Raw genomic sequence first — 23,568 nt, 5'->3', positions numbered from 1 at the left:
ATCATAGCCGCGGACTGCTGTTCGAAAGTGGGGGAGGCTTGAAACGGACAAAAAACAGTCAGTAGCCGTAAACGTCCATTCGTCAATTGGGAAAACACGCTGACAAGTTGTTTAGATGTTGGACGAAAACTTTTGTAAACACGAGGAAACCTTCCTACAAAATGCGGGATTGGGAGCCAGGAATCTGGAGCGTGAAGCTGCACTGTACCGCTGTAAAACCCAACCATCGCTGCTCTAAAGTTAACCGTGTTACAGTGCTAGCTTTGTGTGTAATCATCTATAAAGTCAAGGCAGTCGATGAATTGTTTATATGGGAAAAAGCCGTACAATTTAAGTTGTAGCAACAGTGGACAGCACCACCAACTTTAGGATCTGCAGCTCTGCACAGCCACATGGATTATCAAGTTTATCGTTTGTATAACCCCATTTAACAGCATTATCAATTTCAAATTATCTGTAGGACACCCGATACTTGAAAGAGGTTGGGAAATAGCTGGCCTTGAGAATATAGAGCAAAAAAGAGAACAAAGTGCAGTTGGTCTATTGTATGTAAATGATCAGGTATAGCATGTTTTTAAGCATAGCTGCGTGTCTCTTAAGGGATGGTATGAAAGTGAAATACTAGGATTTGGGGTGCAGTTGGCTTCAGGTTTACACCCTAGTTCTACCAGGGTAAGTTCCAGCTAGCATTAAACTGAACTGGTGTTAAGTGGAATAGAAAATGGGTGGATGGTTTGAATGTGTTCTTTTTTGGGGAATACTGTGCATTCTTTGTTGGCATTTTATCTTTAAAAGTGATCTTTTACAGTATATCAAAGGTTGTATCCATTGTAGACATTCCAGAAGGAGAGTTGTACTGGACAGTCCCTTTAATGTAAAGCACCACATTAGGATTTTATGCAGCATTAGTGTACACATGGCCAGAACAATGTGCTTGGTGTGGTGCGGATACTTGAGGTGTGATCTGCTCTCAGTTTCCCCTTTGAAGTTTTACCTCCACACCTCCTGCCAGAGGGGAATGACTGGTGTTTAATGTAACACATACTTGGCATAATTCTGCCCTGCCATCTAGTAAAATGACAGCCTGCTTTGCAAGTTCATGACTTGCTGGTATTGTGATGCAGTTAGCAATTGTATGCTGTGCTTGATTCTTGACTCCCTACTGTATCCTAAATATGTAAAATTCTGTGCTAAAGCATCTTTATTATCATCCCATTTTGCTGCTTTTGCCAATGAATTATGAAATTACATTTGTTGCAAAAGATATGGGAGTACAACTTTTTTTATAAGTGTAGGGCAGTTATGTCACAATTGTGCATTAAAACAAAAATTGCCCACTCTTGTACAGCGCCTTGTTCAGGAGGCATGTAGTCATCAGACATACATTAAAACTATGCATTTGTCATGGCTTTTTGTATTTTGTCTCTTAATTCCCGGAATTCCCACTTTAAATTACATCTTTAGTATAATCATGTTTGGACAATAGTGTATCTGCCTTCATACCCTGATTAATGTCAGACAGGAAACAATTTGTTAAAAAAAGGAAAAAGTAAGGTGTTAGTGTGGTCAGGAATAAGACAGGGAATTCAGAATAAATCGAAAATAACACACACAGCTGCTGAAACCCTGTCCATTTTAATATTTCACCATAGGTCCCCCTTCACATCCCATTACTTCCTCTTCCTACTGATAGTCAAGCATTTGGTGCTTCTCACCTCTTGACTCCAGTCATTGTGACCCTGACCAATGGACAGCTCTAAACCCAGGGTGCCCAGACTACCTTCTGGCTGCTCTCACATGCTCCAGTTTACAATTAATGGGCCAATCTGTTCTCTATACAGTACATATTCCCATTATGTGCCCCATTGCTGCTATCTACTGGCTTGTAGGACATCTCCTGCCCATTTGGTAGTTCCTCACAACATTTAAGTTCAGGGCGCTCCTCCGAAGACTGATAGGACAATCTGTGTCAGAGATGGCAGTGCACACTTTATTCCCTTGTTTAAATCCTACGCTACAGCCACATGCTGTCTATTTGGAGTTTGCTGTGCCATCCTCCTGCTCTCTAGACATCTATATAATCCGTGAAGTAGCCACCTATTTTCTGAACATGCTCATTATAGTTCAAACTGAAGTGAACGTATCCCTGCAGCATTATCCAAATTGTGTTTGTGTTCTGCAGGCTCCACTGCGTATTTCACTTAAAATAACACTTTGTGGTTGTGTTCACCATAGAAAAGCAATATATTGAATTAAGTGCAGTGTACAATTAGAATAGTTATGTCTACTTTGTGTTTGTGTCACACAGGTACCTGCTTCCTTATCCTTAACACTGCCAGCTGTGCTGTTCAAATAAAAAAAAAAGACGCGATCCTCAGGGCAGGGAAGAGAAGTGCTATGTAGTTATGCTGATTTATTTTAGATGCTCTCTAAATTTCTGAAGCAGTTTTTCCAGTAAAAACTTGTATGGTACATGAAACTGTCTAGGCTGCACTAGACGTAATAGATAGAGGGCATGCCCAGAGGAATTGCTTTGTATGCTCTAGAAAATAATGTGCTGTTCAGGTTACTCTGGTGAGAAAACCAGGCCTACTAACTGGTGAAGAAGTTTCATCCTTCATGAATGAACCCCTGCCTTCCTATCTCAGTTTTAAGGGAGGAACATGCAGAGGGAGCAAGAGCATGGGAGAAGGCTACAGGAATATACCACACTAGGAGTGGATGATTTGGCCTAAAATAAATACATATCCTATTGTAACTAAAAAAATCGGACAGTTCTGAAGAATACTCAGGTACAATGTTGGAATCGATTTACTGTGCATATTCTTTTCAGAAGGAAACCTATTTTTCAACAAATAACACATGTATTACTTATGAATGCACAAGGGTTAATATAACTAACACAGATGCGGCTCATACCCAACAAAGGATTTCCTGCAGGTGTTCACCTCTCTTGAACCAGTACAAGTACAGCTTTGCCCCCTTTCTGACTCGCTGACTTGCTAATGCTGCCAACTGCACTCAAACATGGCCAAAGACGTGGGCTCTTTCTGTGCTCATTTGCTGTTTGCATTGACTTACCAATGAAGCTGAAGCTCACTGAACTCTGGGTCAAATATTTTAAAAAGAGTCAGCTCACGTATTACATGACGCCTCCATACAAGTCCAAACACAAAAACATGAGTACAAAGACACTAATAAACAAAAAAAAAAAGACATTTCCCATTTCCTTCCACTTGTAAGATTTGTATTTATGTTGAAATGTGTTTGGTACATTTTCATTCATTTTTAGCATACCAGTAAATCAGTTTTCTCAAAATCCATACCAGAGGAAATATATCTAATATATATTGCCCACAAAGTCAGTTTGGCTGGTCTTTGGAGTTGTGAAAGGATACCAGACTCCTGAAGGAAAATAAAGTTCCTCATTCAGATATTGAAGCAGGATCCAAGCACAGTGAGGCGCTAACGCCGGCCACTATATGCTGGTACCACCTAGCTGTAGACATAAGTATTCATAACTTGACATTCTTAACCCTGCCCAATTCTGGGTTGCGGGAAATAATAAAACAATTGTATGTGTTATATTGTGGGAAATGCAACAGGTTTTAAATGATCCATCCATTTTCCAACCTGCTGAATCCGAACACAGAGTCACGGGGGTCTGCTGGAGCCAATCCCAGCCAACACAGGGCACAAGGCAGGAACTAATCCTGGGCAGGGTGCCAACCCACCGCAGTAAATGATTCCTTTTTATAATTCATTTTAAATCAAAACATAATGCAATATTTTCAAATTTGCTTAGTTTAGTTCAGTGCTAAAGCAGGACCAAAGCTTATCTCGGGATACATGGGGCACAGGCTAGGTACCAGCCTCAGAAGGAATGCCAGGGCATTACACACCCCCACACTCTTAATCAATACCTGCCCAATTCACAGTTGCTGTTGGGAGACTGGGATAGAAGGCTGGGCCCAGTCACTTTCTGTATGGAGTCTCCATGATTTCCCCATGTCTCTGTAAGGGGTTTGTTTGTAAATTCTTAAAGGTGCATTGGTTATTATTCTACTGCGGTGGGCTGGTGCCCTGCCCGGGGTTTGTTTCCTGCCTTGCACCCTTGTGTTGGCTGGGATTGGCACCAGCAGACCCCCGTGACCCTGTAGTTAGGATATAGCGGGTTGGATAATGGATGGATGGATGGATGGTTATTATTCTAAAGGAACTAAAACAATTGTGTTTTTGTCTGTAAATGTTTTTTGGCATTGAAAAGTGCTGAAACTATTGCATTATTAATTTATTTAGCTCATTTTACAGCCTGCTAAAAGAGCAAGGAGATTAAAAGTGCAAAACTGAGCTCATGGAGTTGAGGAGTATATACTGCCACTATGTTACTTAACATTTTAATTGTTTAAGCTGCTCCTCTGTGTAACTTCATTTAAGTTATGATAATTGATTGAAGATCTTTGAAACATGGAATGGTCCCAGAATAAGAATATGTAAAAATGTAGCTAGACTGGTCATTTTGTTTGCTGTTTCGTGCAAATTAACTATTAGGTCCGTGAGGGCATGTTGCAGTTTATATAGGACACCTCAACCTTAGTAAAATGACATTTGGAGGTCTCTGTTGCAACACTCTGCTCTCAGAGGTAATGATTAATGTGTGAAGTTCAGGAGGCTGTTAAAGATAAGATTTTAATTCAGGAAATAGTACACTCCTCAGTTTCATTTTACATGTTACATATGCTCAGATAATGACCATAAACAGCACGCATTAATTCAGTCAATATTTATTTAATGTAGTGTATTTCACAGTGAGCACATTGTAAAAGCTCTTTCTATATACTGTAACACAATTCAGTCCTACTATGCCAATTATGCTTGTGTACTTTATAAAGTGGCAGTGTAATATAATTCTTAACCCCTGGCTTTTCCATATAAAGTGGCATGCTGATGGTCATGTTGATCAAGAGACAGAGAGGTTGGGAACATGCACTGATATAGAACGCTGCTGCACCCACCACATGACGAACCACCTCGGGATCCCAAATTATTATGTGAGTGCAGGCTTGAAATGGGTGACACCTCAGTACCCCACCTATGTTCAGTATATGTTGATGTATAAATATTTGACATATTGCCACAGATAAATGAGAACAAATTTAGAGGCTTCTTGTATTTCAGATCAAAGTGTAACTGGATATCAGATGGACATTCAAGTCAGGATTTACAGCACAGGCCTAAGTGCACCAGGAAGAACGTCTTCAGAAAAAGGCAACTGGGGTTACCCTGAAGAACAAGCCAGACAGCATATTAGTATATTGAGACAATGTGATTACTACCTTCACAAATGAGCTTGACAGACTAAATAGTCCCCCGTCACCCCACCCAAGATTTTACGAAAAGTTCTTTGGCCCACCTCATCTATTTACAGATAATGAAGCTAGAGCCATTTTATGTTGTGTAGTAGTAGAGTTGTGAGTGAACAATTGTGCCTGAAGGCAGAGGCATCTCATATCAAGCGTCAGGCTCTGTCCATATAAGAGGTATAGTAAGCACTAGAGTACCTTAACACTTTAATTTATTTTTCATAATCCATCTATCCATCCATTTTCCAACCCGCTGAATCCGAACACAGGGTCACGGGGGTCTGCTGGAGCCATTCCCAGGGCACAAGGCAGGAACCAATCCTGGGCAGGGTGCACACACAAACACACCAGGGCCAATTTAGAATCACCAATCCACCTAACCTGCATGTCTTTGGACTGTGGGAGGAAACAGACACGGGGAGAACATGCAAACTCCACGCAGGGAGGACCCGGGAAGCGAATCCGGGTCTCCTAACTGCGAGGCAGCAGCGCTACCACTGCGTCACCGTGCCACCCTTATTTTTCATAATGTGTTAGTAAAATAATAATTCCAAAAGCAAAACTAGGAAGCAATTTTGTTGGTTCTGAGCAGGACAGCTATATGTAAGGGGCATCATTATTATCAGAACAGAAACCCATGGCTGGCAGTACAAGTAAATTATTGGCTTATTTTTTTGCTGAATAAAATAATGATATATTGTTCTGTGTGTGTTTTATTTTGTTAAACTAAGATGAGAATTGTCTAATTTTACGAGTAGAATGTTTCTGTATATAACACCACAACTTTTTAAAGGGTATACTTTTTCGTATGAATATATAGTTCATGTTATAGAGGGATGCAAGTTCACGGAGACAGCGGTCCACACACAGTGTTGAACAGATCATATATGTAAGCTTGATTTGTGTGATTCTTATTATACACCAGTGAGATCTCCATTACTTTTTTTAACTGGCACAAATGATCTTGCTGAAGGATGAAGCAGTGGTGCAGTAGGTAGCACTGCTACCTCAGAGATCTGGTGTCCTGCATTCAATTTTCATATCTAGACGTTGTCCATGTAGAGTTTTACATTCTCTCAACATCTCTTTGGGTTTTTCTCCCAGATTCCCAAATATGTTGGTTAGATTAATTAAATTCTCAATAGGCACCCATGTAGATGTGTGAATGAGTGGGTGCAAAAATGGACTGTCACTCAGTCCTGAGCTTTTTAGTTTCCTCATTCTTGGTGCTGCTGGGCCCCCTGTGAGACTGAATTGGATTAAGGGGGTTTGAGGAGGTTATTTTGGTGAAGTCTTTAAAATGTTCAGCCTCAGTCTTCTGTCTTGTTTTTGTGATCTAAACTGTCATTCTGTCTCTCTCCCTGGTTTGTCTTGTCAGTGCCGAATGGAAGTGAAGGATGTTTCAGCTGCCACCATGTATGATGTCCTGCATGATGGGGAGTACCGCCGGAAGTGGGACAGCAGTGCCATTGAAAGCTTTGACATTGCCCGCATCACTGCCAACGCTGATGTGGGATACTATTCTTGTGAGTCTATAATGCCAGCCCATCTATTTTGACTCCTAATATTTGTCAGTGCCATTTGTTTTAGATTTTTGAGAATAGTTTAGTATGAGAAGGCTTATGGATGTGTCTTTGATTTGGAACACTACTGTACTATCTCTGTGTCCTTGTTTTGAGATAGTAAATAATAGGCTAAGACTACACTTCCTCCATTGCCTTAAAACACTTTATCCAACCCCAGCTTTTGAACTTTTCAGCACATTACCCAACCATGGATGTTATGGCAGATCCTGCATACCAGCACTCGCACACACTGACCAATTTATGACCAGTTAACCTGTCAGCATGTGAAAAGATACCAAAACAGAGAGAACATGCCAACTAGATTAGAACATTAGAGCAATCTAGACGAGAACCAGCCATTCAATCCAACAAAGTTTGCCAATAATATCCAATTAATTCTTCTAAAAAAACATCAAGTCTAGTTTTGAAAGTCCCTAAAGTCTTACTGTCTGCCACGCTACTTGGTAGCTTATTCCAAGTGTCTATGGTTCTCTGTGTAATATAAAACTTTCTAATGTTTGTGCGACATTTACCCTGAACAATTTTTTCCAATGATGTCCCCATGTACTTGATTAACTCATTTTAAAACAGAAGTCCCAATCCATGGTACTAATTCCCTTCATAATTTAAAACACATCAATCATGTCATCTCTTGATCTTCTTTTGATTAAACTGATAAGGCTCAGCTCTTTTAATCTTTCCTCACAATTCATCCCCTGTAGCCCTGGAATCAGCCTAGTCGCTCTTCTCTGGCCATTTTCTAGTGCTGCTATGTCCTTTTTGTAGCCTGGAGACCAAAACTGCACACAGTACTCCAAGTGAGGCCTTACCAGTGCATTATAAAGGTTAATATGCATAAAGATATAGAAGATCTATATACGTATAGAAGTCATCGCAAGCCAGGGTCTGATGTTTGGCCAGTGTTAATGTTGGTCATTCCTGCCATTTTAGCAGGCTGTGATCCACAGCTCGCTTGGTTCAAATAGAGATATTCCAGTAAATAAAAAAATTAAATGGCATTCTTCAATAATGAAGGAGGACCAGCAGAAGCAGGGAGCCTAAAAGGGGACCCCTAGCTCTATATTTTGGTCTGTTATTCATGTATCTCACATGGGTCGATAATTTGGGTCCTGGAGAGCTGCAGCTTTTGCAGGTAATTGTTCTGTTCCTTTTCAGAATTTAAGGTCAATCTTTCTGATACGGGGCAACTGGAACTCTTCATTTAATTTAACCTCTTTTATATTTACACTTCAGCTTCACTTTCAGCTTTGTATAGTGTGAGATTTTCTGTATGGGTCCACATTAGGTTGTGAGTTCACCATAGTAGGGGGTGTGGAAAAAAGAGTGGGGTGCAGATAGTGGAGACAGCATGACACATAATGTCACATAATGTAAATTTTTACACAAAGAATCTGACTTTTCTTTAAAGTTTGTTGTGCTGCTTATTTTCCAGTGAATTAACAATTAATTGGTTATGTACAGTAGCATTAGCATGAACACCTGTCAAGAATTTTATGATGACAGTAGATGAGGGTTCATTTCAAAGTAATCTCTCTATTATAAAAAAAAAATCCTGGATAGAAGCAGTAGGGCGACGATACGTGATCTTCACGTTAAGATCATGGAAGACACTTAAAAGACCTTGTAGACTAAAGCGATTGGCCACGGAGCATCTCGCGATGACGTAGAACATGAGATTCTTGCAAGACACGTCCTACTTACAAATAAATAAGAACAAGGGCAGCCAGCAACACACTCAGTCGTGTTTTGGCTTTGAGCACACACAGATCCAGGGCTCTCAGCGCATATTAAGCGTATAATGACAATACGTTATAAATGAAACATAGACGACTAAGCGAAGAAGAAAGCAGCGTGGAGAAAAGAGACACAAAAGCGTTGGAGAGACAAAAGAGAAGAAGAATAATCTAGGTGCAAATTCAGAAAATAAGGAAAGTAACTATCAGCCCGGAACAAGTGTAATTGGAAAAAAAAGCACGTCCAATCCAGACGTTGGTGCTATACACATGCAGAGCAGGTTAGAGATAATGAAAACTGGAATTCAAAAGACTCAAAAAAAAAACGTAGGCGCGATACACATGCAGGGCAAGATACAGAATATGAAAGCAGAAAAAAATGATAGTGTCAAAAAAAACACAAGTCTCACTGACCTCATTAAAAAGATTCAGCACGTTGGGACTCGGAAGATTCCAAATATTATTTTTACAGAAATTCTGAAATAAAAGTAAAACTAATGAAATAGCAACAATTCAAAGAAAAAAAAAATCTTAAAAGTGTGTATCCGGAAAAACAGAAACAGGGGTTGGCAAGCGAAGCGAGCAGGGGGCAGAGCCCCCTGGTATATATATATTTGTCATGTTTGTGTGGCATCACAGTCCAGAGACTGTCTGTATTAGTATGCAGTTCTCATATTTGCATGTGCGCTCTCAGTACAGTATACCGTTCTTTTTGTACACATCCCAATGAGATGCATGTTGTTATAATAATAGTCGGATGTAAATTCTCCTGGTATGAGTGAGTGTGGTCTATGATGGGCAGGCATTTCATCTAGTGGTGGTTTCTTCCTTGTACTTGATACTGCTGGGGTAATTTACAGCACCTTAAAATTTATTATTAAAATCAACAGATGTTGAATCTTTTCAGAGTCACAAGTCCTTTATTGAAAGAATGACACTAAAATTGTCTATCTCAATGACTTATGGGACTGTCAATGAAAAGAATATTTCAATATCACTCAGTTTCATAGCTAATGTGAAAGAGGTCATGAATGGTTTCTTCCTGTTCTCTTTATCTCTCTCTCCTACCAACAAGTGCAGATTTTAGATCTTTGCTTTTTATTTTACTTCATTTAGTAATAAATATATCTCAAAGACATACAGACAAAGTTAATTTATCACTGTAATGTGGCCCTATGTTGCCATATGCATGAATGAGTGTACCCTGTGATGGACTGCCATTAGTTTCGTTGTTGATTCCTGCCATGGAACTGATGAACGGAGATGAGCTTTAACCCCTGAAACTGCAATTGTTTAATTAGATTCCGTACTTTGATTGTGTTAAATATGAAATAAAGTATTAGTAATAATATATTAATATTAAGTTACTATATTGATTGTGTATGAGTATGTCATATGATGTACTGGCATCTGATCCAGGGCTTGCCTTGGCCTAATGCTTCCTACAGAGACTTTGACCATCACAACCCTGAGCTGGAGTAAAGAGCTTAAAACTATTAACATTGTGCATTCTCAGTTGTCTGTTATTGTTTCCTTATACAACTACCAGATAATGATGAACTGTAAATAACAAGGTTATAAATAAAGGAGTCACTAAGCTGAAGCTGTCCTTTTCTAATTGGTAAAATATTTATGAATGTTTAAAATAATACTCCACCTGAAAATGACATGTGTTTTATTTGTTAGTTATATCATGCAGTTTGCAGTGGTAGTTAAGAAAAAAATGTTATCTCGTGTACTTTCTCCACAAAAGCACAATGTTTCTGATAGAATGGGACCCAATGGCCCACCACTACAAACTACATGAGGTAAGAAAATACAGTATAAAAAATATATAATTTATGGGTGGAGTTTTCCTTTAAGAAAGGAAAAACTAGTTAGTTGTGGAATACCTGGAAACAATTTCGGCTCAGCACATATTAGCAAGAATAAGTTGTGTAATTAAATAATTAACCGTTAAGAAGAACAAATGGCTATTAATTAAAAATGTAGTTGGAATGAAAGGGGTTGTCTGCTTATATCGAATCTGAAGAGTCCCCATTTCCAGACTGTTTGCATTCATAAATGAACACAGAAGTGACATACCATTATGTTTGTCAGTGAAGCACATATCTCAGCAATCATTGTAGTCAAGTTTATTATCTTGAGAATAAAGTGTTGTGTAACCCTGGCAAGGGAAACAATAGTGTATTATTTGAAATAACTGTCTGACTTTTTACTGCTGTCTGGCACTAGCTGTTAACCTTTGCTCTGTGTATTTATCAGGGAAGTGTCCAAAACCACTTAAAAACAGAGACGTGGTGACCCTGAGATCCTGGCTGGTCAAGGATGGAGAGTACATGATTATCAACTATTCTGTCAAGCATCCAGTAAGAGTCCTTGTTTTTCTCTGTGTAATTAAATCAGTCCCCAAGGTATCTTGATTTGTGCTAATGCATATTTAGGCTACTGACCCTGTACCAAAAAAGCATGAAAACTGCCTTTTTTGACACTTTTTGGGTATTTATTTATATTTTATTTATCTGGTGAATTTTGAACATAATCTGAACAGGTATGCAAGAAAGATAGGAGGTAATTATTATTTAGAAATGGGAAAAAATTAACTCTGCAGCATTTTTAGAATATGATGTTTAACGCAATTTTTGTGGTCATCCAAAAAAGGATATACGTTATTAGTACTATGATTACTGATCCTAATGAACCGATAAAGAAAATTTTGGGAAGAGAAGAAGTGTCGCTCATGGTGCTCATTCAAAATCGAGTGGCTACCAGTGCTATTAATTGGCCTGCTACCCAAGAGGTACTACAAAAAAAAAGTAAAATCACAATTAAAAATTCTGGTTCTGAATTTAACACAGATATAAGGAGTAAAAGAAGCAGGACAAAGCCATATAAAGCTTAAAAGATAATAAACATTAAATAATGATCACACAGAGTAGCAGCAGTTTCACTAGCCTACAAAAAGAATCAAGGAATCTGTTTTACCTCTCTATCCATCCATCCTCTACCATTTTTTTCAGCCTACCTTTTCCTGTTAGCAGTAGTAACATTGTCACATGTACCAATACTGTATCTTCTGGAACAGGATCCTATTGTGAGAGCACTGGGCTCAAATTTGGATGGGAAGACAGTTGTTTGCAGGTCTTCCTCGTACATGCACACACCCTCGCTCATACAATGCAGGTTTGTAGTCTCTGGTTAACGTAACCTGCATGTTATTGGAATGATATGAAAAAAAAAAAAAACTACACAAACACTGAATATTCCACAGTGACTGGACCAGGTGTTTGTGATTACCAGTCACTGTCATGAGCTCTGATTTTTTTAAAACAAGAATGAAATTAACTTTATTCTTTCTTGCTTTGCCCCTTCCCTAACATAACCTATTGTCTATGGGAGAGGAGCAAAAGCTTTATATTTGTCAAAAATTCCATTCTCCAGGTTTCAGTGGATCTGAATGTCCAGGTTTCAGTGGATCTGAATGTAGATATCTTGATGATGGGGGTGTGTGTGTTTGTGTCACAGTTTCTTGAGGATGGTCTAGATCTAAGAGCTAGAACTGGACAGAAAATTGCGAAACTCGAAATTTAAGTCTGTTATGAGATGATGATGTGCTGATTAGTTTTTGAACCAAATCGTGCAAGAGAAAAATTAACTCTAGCGGAACTCTCAAATATCGTAATTCTGCAGTTAATTATGAATTCCTCTCATCAATTGCTAGAGTAATGGCCTGTTTTATGATCAGAAAGATCAGCATCAGAGCAGGAAATAATTGCTAAAATGTTATAGAATAGTTTAGGTAACTTGGTTCCCAGGCTGCGGTGGGTTGGCACCCTACACAGGATTGGTTCCTGCCTTGTGCCCTGTGTTGGCTGGGATTGGCTCCAGCAGACCCCCGTGACCCTGTATTCGGATTCAGCGGGTTAGAAAATGGATGGATGGATGGATGGATGGTTCCCAGGGCGCAAAGCCTACTGATACTCATGTCCGAATTTTTTAATTTCTGTTTTTACAGCACTACGTAAACATAAGCCATACTGGGTGTTTATTGCTGCTGCAGCTTTAAATGTGTAGTCCACTCCTCTTTGTCTGATTCTAACTTATCAGAGTAATTAATTTACTTTTTAAAATCAGTCTCCCATAATGTTTTATAATTATACTGCAAATGATATTGAAGCAGCAGTGGAGTCTTTGCTTACTTAGGCATGTAGAGAAAAGCCAAGCAAAATGAAACCTTTTATTATCTTTCCTGAAGAAGGGGCCTGAGTTGCCTCGAAAGCTTGCATATTGTAATCTTTTTAGTTAGCCAATAAAAGGTGTCATTTTGCTTGGCTTTTCTCTACATTCATAATGGCTAACACGGTACAACACCCTAGTACTACTTACTTAGGCATGAAATCTCCATATAATCAAGAGCTGCACTCTTAATGAATGTGAGTTTAAGCATCCATTTTGTATGCATATGTTTATTGACTATTTTTATTGGCTCATTACATTTTTATTGGGCAAGGTGGCAAAACCAATGTGGCTACTATTTATTTTATTTGTATTCTTGCTAGTTACATTTAGATATGCAGTTCAATTTTTGCATGTCATGCATTTATCGTACTTTGATTATACTTTCCACGTTTCTATTTTTTGAGCTTATTATTAGAAAAGGGTAAATTAAAAGATTAAAAATCACCTGTAACATATGTTTCATGGAAAACATGTTATGTCAAGTTTTAAATGTTTCTATCATTTAATTAATTGCACTGTGATGAAATTTATGTGATATAAATTTGAGCATTCTGAGTTTCTTAATAATAAAAACGATGCATCCAAAGTGTGTGAAATAAAGAATTGGCTGCTCCTCGTGCTTATGAACATTACTTGGTGTTCCTATTATAACTGCACATGCTTGTCTATTGATTGTTTTGTGTGAGACCTGCTCAGTTTTCCTTCCTCGGCGGCAGATGTGATAAAAAGTCAGCTGATTGCCTTGCATTTGGCCATTGTTTAGTTTCTCTTTTACTGCTAGCTAATATGTAAATGGTCAGCTGATCACTGTGCATGCAGCTGTTGTTCACATAACCCTTTCCAATGGCAAACGTGACAGAAAGTCAGAGGATTACTATTGTCTTACTTTTACTTGGTTCCCCTCCCACAATGGCAAATATGTGATAAAATGTCAGCTGCTCTTCTTGCTTTGGTCTGTTGCTTAGTTTCCCTTTCAAAATGCTGAATCATGACAGAAGGTCAGCTGATGGCTTTGTGCACAACCTTTGCTAAGTTTCCAATTCACAATGGTGAACATATGACAAAAGTCTGCTGGTTTGTGACTGTTACTCAATTTCATTTTTACAATGGAGAGCATGCGTCAGAAATTCCTTAGATCGCTTTGTGCACTACTGTTAGTCAGTTTTCCTTTCACAATGGTGAATGTGATAAAATGTTGTCTGATTATCTTGCTTATGACCGTTGCTTAGCTACTCTTTTAGAACGGTAAACATATGACAGAAATTGTTGTGATCTTCTAGGCTATCATCCTTACAACTGTTACGCAATTCTCCATTCTTAGCAGTGAACAAGTGATAGAAATATGCACTACTGTTGCTCAATTCCCCTTTCATGGCAACAAATGTGTTGATAAGTGAGCTGATCGTCTAGCTTGTGCCTTTGGCTTGGCTCCCCATCTCTGTAGTTAAGCTTAAAAATTGTCAGGTGGCCATTTTTCTAGGAAATTTTCTCCAGTTTCCCACATTTTGTTTGTGACTGTTTCTCAGTCCCCATTTCATGATGACCAATGTTTGGTAAAGACTCAAATTATCTTCTCGCTTGTGTTTAATTCATAAGTTTTAAGTGAAACTCCAAACCTCTTTTAACGCAGTACTCCCCAATATTGTTGAGGTCCCTGTTGTTGCCTCTTAAATAATGTTAACATTGTTGGCTTTCTTCAGGAAATTCTTGAAATCTCTCCATCCATATTGAAATCATGTTAATCCTTTCTTATGGGGAAATGTTCCTTAACAAATCTGCATAAGTTTTATAAGGAGATGAGATTTTGTTTATAAACATACAATTGTATAAATTCACTTGTCATCATGCAAGTTTTGAGTATGTACTGTAATTCCAATAATTGGCATTTGAAATTAACTATAAATAATAGGAGTATTCACAGCCAGTTCCTAATGTAGAAAGTACAAAGTTCAATTTAATTTTCTTACCATGTTTAACCTAAAGTGTGTGCTTGAAAAATACAATATATATTTAAGAAGAAATTAGAATGAAAATTTGTCCATCAACGTTAGATGTTTTTTTATTTGACCAACTTGATAGAAGTAAACAGTAAACTGATTTTGAAGAAATTATTTTAATTTGTGTATCTGAAATTTTAATTTGATTGTAGTATTCTAACAGCATGCCTTTGTTCCAAGTGTCTGGCATATTTAATGGTAACATTGTCAGCAGCAAACTAATCTACTCATTATAGTCAAATCAGTCTTCAAAATTTGGACCAAAGTTGAACTTCCTCAGCCCTTTATCATTCTGAGAATAATCCATAGATGCAAACTTTTGTGCATCATTTGCCTCAGAATTAGGACTGCAGTTCCATAGAAGAAGCTCCACTGCACTTTTAAATTGAACATTTGCTTTACTTTTGCAGAAGTACCCTCCTTCGAAGGACCTTGTTCGGGCAGTGTCTATTCTCACGGGTTACCTGGTGAAGTCTACAGGACCAAAAAGCTGTACTCTAATCTACATGTCTCAAGCTGACCCCAAAGGTAGAGCCACTTTTCTTCCTGCTTTAGAAACGGTCATTTGTTGATTGTGTTTCCTTTACGTGTGAGCAGCAAGTCATGACAAGAAATTTGCACCAGCTCTTCTTCACTTTAGTAGTAAAACTTAAGAGGTGGCTTCTGCCAACAGGTCGAGTTTTTAAACTTGACTTATAACACAGTTATTATTTAATTTTTCGCTGGGTAAAAAAGTCATATATTTTTATTTGTTTATTAATTACATTTAATTTAAAATTTACTAAAAGGAAAATAGCAAGATGGCACCTCATAAATTCATGGTTTACATCCTGTACCCATTCACTGTCTGTGTGGATTTTGCATCCTCTTCCTATGTCAGCATGGATTTTCCTCCAGGAACACTGACTTTCTTCCCACATTCCCAAAGATGTATGGGTTAGAAAAATTGGCAGTTCCAGTTAAGCTACATGCTAGGTTGGGTTTGTGTTTCTAGTAGGCTGCAGTACAGAGAATTGGATTGAATAATTTTGAAATTGTCGTGCCAGTTAAAAAAAAGTAGTTGGTGCTAAATCTGATACTCCAGTTAAGAATAAAGAATAAGTTTAAAATTAAAGTTTGTCAACAGATTACACAGTGGTGTCCTGTCTTGTCAGACCTTTCAACTTTACTTCCTTAGATTCATGTACATATGAAGGTTGGCAAATTGAGGTTGTTCAACATTATGAAATTTCTAATTTGGCCTCTTTCTTGAACAAACGTCAGCATCAGCTTCATATTAAAAAGGTTATTGTTTTAATTGGAATGTTAGATGTTCTGAAACCAGATGGCATACCTTTGGATTTCGTTCCATTGGTCAGGGCTCTAAAGAAATGTGACATATGAAGGTAGGCCATTGGGAAACCTGTAGCAGTTGTTCAACATCCACAAGTAAAGTATAGAATCGGTTAATGCTCATCTTTCAAATATGATGTTATCTTTCAAACATCTTACCTAACTTATCACTTCAACTAAATAAAAAATACTTATGACCAACTTTCTCTAACTCGAATGTCAGCTCAACGTTTAGTTTATTCTTGGTTGATGAAAATTGAGGTTTCATTTTAGACTGTCCTTTATTTTCTTAACCCCTAATACTAACCTTGCCTTCATTTTAGATTGTTCTTCCTCTCCCCAAATTCATTATCTTAAACCCACTTTCTTGGGCCTATATTTTTTCTATCCTAACTTTAAATACCCCTGCCATAATCTTAAAAACTACACTTGGAGCCCTGAGATTAAAGAGTCACTCCTCAGAATCTCTCAACTAACCCTTACCTTCTTTTATTTGTAGGTTTCTTTTTATGAGTACCTTAATTTGAATAATTTTTATGTATTTTAGATGCTGTATTTATTTAAAGTTTGCATTTTAGCTGGTTGTTAATCTGAATAGAAAAGTTTCCTTAAAATATATGATCTATTTTCATTTTGCAATTGTAATATTAATTTTAAAGCAAATCTTGAAGCAGATCTTTAATATATAATTTTCTAAAATTATAAATTTTCAAACCTATGTTCAAGTATTTATTTATATATTTGATTATTTAGTGATAAATTGGGGTTGAGTGCAGACACTTGAAGTAATATTTTATTTAAGAATCAGTGTGCCAGTGCCTAGCCCATGTGGTTTTTACTTTTCAAGCTTTAACAGACTTTGTGTGTGTGTGTGTGTGTGTGTGTGTGTGTGTGTGTGTGTTTTAAGAATGTGCCCAGGGATAGATTGGTATGAATATTATGTGGCTTTCAGCCTTGAATTTGTTAATACAGCACACACTTCCTTTCCCAGTGTCCCTGACTGTAAAATAACAGATATACAGTTGAAGGATTTTATATTACTAATTCTGCAGTTGTAGGGGTGGTTTCTACTGGAGCTTTAACACAACAGTACTAATTAGAGCCCACTAGACCATTGCCATGGCAGATTATTCATCTTTACAGTTTATTGTAATTTTCATACTGAATGTCATCATTCCATGATGCACCATACATGATGTACAGCTAAACACACAGACACATATTCATACTTGAATTCTGCATAAAAATGGTTAAGGTTTGGGTTTGGGGAATGTCTACATTTTTAGAAATGAGTACACAATTCCAGATTTGTTGACTGTGGTCATATATTCTGTGAAAGAGGGAGAACAGGGGTTTTAGAAACTATAAAATTACTGTTGGAAAGAGTGGGGGAAGTTTTCTTCTTGACTCATTTTTTAGTATAGTGTTCAGTTTTTTCTCCTTATTCTTGTTGAGGAAATTGTAAAGTCTAAAATTCAAAGATCTAAAGAGGTTGTTAGTGAATGAAAGTATTGCAGAGCACTATAATACAGAAGTTTCCATTAACATTATGATGTTCAAACCCTGCTTTATCCAGTTAAGGGTCACGTGGGTCTGGAGCAAATCCTGGCAGCATTAGGGACAAAGCAGAATCAACACCGAGCTGAAGACTATTCTGTCACCTGGCCCCCTCCTACACACACCCACCCACCCACATTTGCGTGTGTCAAATTTAGATGGACAAAATGTGCATGCAGATTCTATATAGATAGTGATGAGCATGTAACCCAGTACTCACCAGCGAGTGCCACACATCAGCAACTTTAAAGGTCCAAAATAATTATAATTATTTTTACTAATCTGTAATTATCAAAATAATGCAACTTACAATATATCCCTAAAGTCTTTAATTATACAGAATTGCACTATTGTCATCAGTCTAAATTCTTAATTTGGTAAAATACACAGCAAAGATGACCTTCTTATTATTTCTATATGCTGTGCATCTTCTGTAATGTAAATTAATTTTTAAAAGAAGATTTGTGAGCCAAGCACCACAGCATAGCCCAATAGGTCATGTCTGATCAGAGGAGGATGAGATAATGAAGCAAGAGCATAGGCATTGGAGACTCTCTGCTAAAAGAAATGAGTAAATGTCCGTAAACATTTATATCTGTGCCTTTTAAGAGTTTGAAAACCATATGCTAAAGATGGGCACATTGGAATAATAAAAATTTTCCCAGTATAAATGTGGGTGGGTGTTTGTATTCGTGCAAACTCTTAAAGGGAATGACTCCCCATCCTTTCATGTATTGCCTCCTTGACCTTGTATTGGAAAAACAACCATTGGGTGAAGAGACTGTGGGGCTGGCTTATCTTACATTTAAATTGTAAGATTCTTAATATTGTAATTCATAGTATTTTATCATGGCCATTTGCTGATATGTTGATTATTCTCCTTTCCAAGGCTGGTTGCTTTCTAAATAGATCCTAGCTAACCATGACCCTGACTTTGAAAAGTAAGTTTAGAACATAGATATTACTTTTTAAGATAACTAGGAAAAGACACCATGATTCTGCATATGATATAAATTAAACAATTCTTCATGGACTTCCTTTTGTCTAACATAACATAAAATTCTCAAACTAATTTAATCCAATTTGTGGTCATGGTGGGCTGGAGCCTATCCAGCATTACTCCAGTCTGTACATAAACACACACAAACGCACACACAAACATATTCACTCGGCCAATTTTTATTATCACTAGTTAAACACATTTTGGGGGATGTGGAAGGAAAGCTGGAGTGCCCTGAGAAAAAATTCACACAGATATGGGAAGAACATTCAAACTGTACCTAGACAAGGGGTAGGCATGGGATTCGATTATAGGATGCTGGATCTTTGGGGCCACAGTGCTAACCACCATGACATCCTAATTCCTTTATCTAAGGGATCAAAGTCTGCTTGGCATGTGTTTTATGGAGTGCTTATAATGAAAGTTGTTTTTTATTGTTATTAGGGGGCTTTCCCCCCTGCTTGCTTCGTTCACCAACCCCTGTGCGGGTACTATGCGCTAGCCACTTCGCGGCTCTGCCACTCGTGTATAAGGAAGCAGATGAACGATTTGTACAAATTGTTATTTTCATGGGAATTGTTACATATGCATAATAGACCTAATTATTTTACATTACAGTGAGTAATTAGAGAAAGCAACGTATAACTGCCCATGAGTGAATATAGTTCCTTTCCCTCTAATAAATAAACCGACTTTCTTGAATGTTTGTCCCTGTGATTTGTTAATTGTCATAGCAAAAGATGTTCTAACGGGAAACTGTAAACATTTTAATACGAATGGCATATCAAGATCTCCTTTGGTGTCTAATGTTTTCCGCAGAAGATGTAATACATTACCTTTCTCGTTGGCTGTTAAAATTTTACATGTCAGAACTGTTCGACCAATTTTGAATACAACTAATCTTGTCTTATTGCATAGCCCATCACTCATACATAAATTACACAATAAAATTATGATACATCCTTCTTTCAACAGTAATTTGGCCGGTGGAAGACCATATGGTGTTAATGGTTGTACAATAGATATTCTACGGGATATTCCAAGTTGATGTTATCATCTTCCGTGCCACCACCACCAACTTTTTCAGCATAGTCTATTGATACGCATTTAACCAATTTTCCGTGTAACCAATTGACAATTTTCGTGTAAATTCATTTGACTTCATTGTTTCTCGGTGCTAGGATTGCCCGTGTACTCATTTCTTCTGTTGATAATCCTTTGGGATGAAATTCTTCATTAAGATTTGGACATAATAAGCCTTATTTTATTGGGAACTTAAAGTGAGGAGAACATAAAAATTTATAAGAGCTGAGAGTGCATGAACTGTGTCTGACAAAAGCATTCATACAAAAGAGAAGTCAAAGGGCTGTTAACCGTAAATAGTTGAGAGGAGGGCAGGACTTGATAAAATCTCTTGGCAATAGTCTTGTCTCGTCTGAAGATTTATTTTATAATAGAGAGATATAAACTGTGTGTGTGTGTGTATATATATAGTATATATATATATACTAGCTGTGTAAGCCCGTGCTGTAAAAAGTCCAGGCTCCTAGAAACTATTGAAATCGTCACAATAAAAATTGAAATGCAGAGTCGGCGGTTTTGTTTTGTGGACATGCTCGCCATCTCCCAATCCCCGCCCACCCCCTTGTCTATCAGCGGGTAAGTGAGTTTGTCTCCGACTTATTAACTTGGGGCTGCCTTGCCAGCTCTTTGAGCTTCATGCTGTAGCCTCGCAATTCTTTCTTCTTCCGACTCGTAAACTTGGGACTGCATTGCGGCCTTCCATGCATGGACGTATATATATATATATATATATATATATATATATATATATATATATATATATATATATATATATTTAGATCAGAATTGCATTCTGATTATTCAAGTGGCTACCTACCAGGTAATGCTTGTTGTTGGTTAGCCATCTGGCAAACATTCGCCACGTCCTCTCAATTGTGAGATGCGGATCATAGATATATGATACAGTACCTGCTAAATATCACAAAAAGTACACGACTGTGCTTCACCCTTATTGGGGCTCGTCAGTTGTAAGCACTTTTGCATCCACTAATGGGTATCAAACCTCGGACGTCAGTGTCTAACCTCTGACGTTGTGCCACGGCAGCTGGTTTGATTATATATCTTAAATATAGCGAGAAAAGAGCAAGAGAGACTAAGGTACCCTGTATATTCACAGTAATCTGCAAAAGAAGAAAAACACTTCTTATACTCGGCTGAGTAGTCACTTTGGACTGAGTCAAAGACAGGACTAACAAACAAAGGAAAGTGCCTGACTTTATAGACGGTGAGGAGGAAGAGGTGTGTCCAAGGGGCTGCAGGCAGAAGTGAGGTCAGGAGCAATGCAAGAACTGGAACCAGAAGTGGATTCTGCTTGAGGATTAGGATTACATTTAGGCAAGCTTTTGTTCTGAGGATCTGCAGCGGAAGGAGGAAAGAAAAGATGTTAGTGCACCCTGTCAAGCCCTGACCCAGCATACCACATTTAGTCAAGCCCATTGACTGCCTTACATGCATATGTGTATGTATGTATATATGTATGTATATTTGTGCGTATATACAGTGGTGTGAAAAACTATTTGCCCCCTTCCTGATTTCTTATTCTTTTGCATGTTTGTCACACAAAATGTTTCTGATCATCAAACACATTTAACCATTAGTCAAATATAACACAAGTAAACACAAAATGCAGTTTTAAAATGATGGTTTTATTATTTAGGGAGAAAAAATCCAAACCTACATGGCCCTGTGTGAAAAAGTAATTGCCCCCTTGTTAAAAAATCACCTAACTGTGGTGTATCACACCTGAGTTCAATTTCCTGATTACTGCCACACCTGTTTCAATCAAGAAATCACTTCAATAGGAGCTGCCTGACACAGAGAAGTAGACCAAAAGCACCTCAAAAGCTAGACATCATGCCAAGATCCAAAGAAATTCAGGAACAAATGAGAACAGAAGTAATTGAGATCTATCAGTCTGGTAAAGGTTATAAAGCCATTTCTAAAGCTTTGGGACTCCAGCGAACCACAGTGAGAGCCATTATCCACAAATGGCAAAAACATGGAACAGTGGTGAATCTTCCCAGGAGTGGCCGGCCGACCAAAATTACCCCAAGAGCGCAGAGACAACTCATCCGAGAGGTCACAAAAGACCCCAGGACAACGTCTAAAGAACTGCAGGCCTCACTTGCTTCAATTAAGGTCAGTGTTCACGACTCCACCATAAGAAAGAGACTGGGCAAAAATGGCCTGCATGGCAGATTTCCAAGACGCAAACCACTGTTAAGCAAAAAGAACATTAGGGCTCGTCTCAATTTTGCTAAGAAACATCTCAATGATTGCCAAGACTTTTGGGAAAATACCTTGTGGACTGATGAGACAAAAGTTGAACTTTTGGAAGGCAAATGTCCGTTACATCTGGCGTAAAAGGAACACAGCATTTCAGAAAAGAACATCATACCAACAGTAAAATATGGTGGTGGTAGTGTGATGGTCTGGGGTTGTTTTGCTGCTTCAGGACCTGGAAGGCTTGCTGTGATAGATGGAACCATGAATTCTACCGTCTACCAAAAAATCCTGAAGGAGAATGTCCGGCCATCTGTTCGTCAAGTCAAGCTGAAGCGATCTTGGGTGCTGCAACAGGACAATGACCCAAAACACACCAGCAAATCCACCTCTGAATGGCTGAAGAAAAACAAAATGAAGACTTTGGAGTGGCCTAGTCAAAGTCCTGACCTGAATCCAATTGAGATGCTATGGCATGACCTTAAAAGGCGGTTCATGCTAGAAAACCCTCAAATAAAGCTGAATTACAACAATTCTGAAAAGATGAGTGGGCCAAAATTCCTCCAGAGCGCTGTAAAAGACTCATTGCAAGTTATCGCAAACGCTTGATTGCAGTTATTCCAGCTAATGGGTGGCCCAACCAGTTATTAGGTTCAGGGGGCAATTACTTTTGGACACAGGGCCATGTAGGTTTGGATTTTTTTTTCTCCCTAAATAATAAAAACCATCATTTAAAAACTGCATTTTGTGTTTACTTGTGTTATATTTGACTAATGGTTAAATGTGTTTGATGATCAGAAACATTTTGTGTGACAAACATGCAAAAGAATAAGAAATCAGGAAGGGGGCAAATAGTTTTTCACACCACTGTATATATAACATGGAAACAAAGGTCTGTGATACGGTTTGCATATTTGAAGCCAGAAATCCACAAAGGGACAAAATGAGTCACATTATCTTAAAATAGTTTTTTTATTCCTAAGCTTTCAACAACCTATCAGGTGTCATCATCAGAGGAAAAATGGTTAAACATAGAAAGGGGGTATTTAATAAGGTGGGGTTAAGAGAGTGTTGGTCATAAAATCTTTTTTCATTATTTGGATATTCTTCTTTTTAAGTCTGCATATGCTGGGTTCATGTCCAAGTGTCTATTAATTGTGCTTTCTTTTGATATCCACAATTCAGCCAGCTCTCTGCCACCCTTAGTATTTGCCCTGAATTTTACAACTTGGGTCACAGGTGCTCAAGGTTCATTGATGAGTAACAGCTAGCCTATCTGGTCTGATTCTACAGCCAGTGTAGCACAAATTGCTGAAAAACGTGATGCTGACCATGAGAAAAAGGTGTTAGAACATGCAGTACATATCATTTGATCAGTCAAAGTGCCCATGCTAACCCCTGTCCACTGCCGAAAGAAGCTACAATGGGCAGGTGAGCGTCAGAGCTGGACCATGG

The 23,568-nt window shown here is 38.1% G+C and overlaps 1 protein-coding gene across 1 annotated transcript in view; it reads left to right on the top strand.

Annotated features, from left to right (window-relative positions):
• The window catches only part of stard14 (START domain containing 14), a 42,982-nt gene that overhangs the window by 1,379 nt on the left and 18,035 nt on the right, over positions 1–23,568 (top strand). Inside the window, exons 2-4 of the mRNA XM_039766134.1 lie at positions 6,742–6,889; positions 10,948–11,051; positions 15,329–15,446. Coding sequence (XP_039622068.1) covers positions 6,742–6,889; positions 10,948–11,051; positions 15,329–15,446 — 370 coding nt within the window. The remainder of the gene's footprint in view (positions 1–6,741; positions 6,890–10,947; positions 11,052–15,328; positions 15,447–23,568) is intronic.

This window comes from Polypterus senegalus, chromosome 10 (genome assembly GCF_016835505.1).
Source record: "Polypterus senegalus isolate Bchr_013 chromosome 10, ASM1683550v1, whole genome shotgun sequence".
NCBI classification, from domain to species: Eukaryota; Metazoa; Chordata; class Cladistia; order Polypteriformes; family Polypteridae; genus Polypterus; species Polypterus senegalus.
Note: the sequence above shows the minus strand (reverse complement) of the source record. Positions and strands in the feature narration are given on the sequence as shown.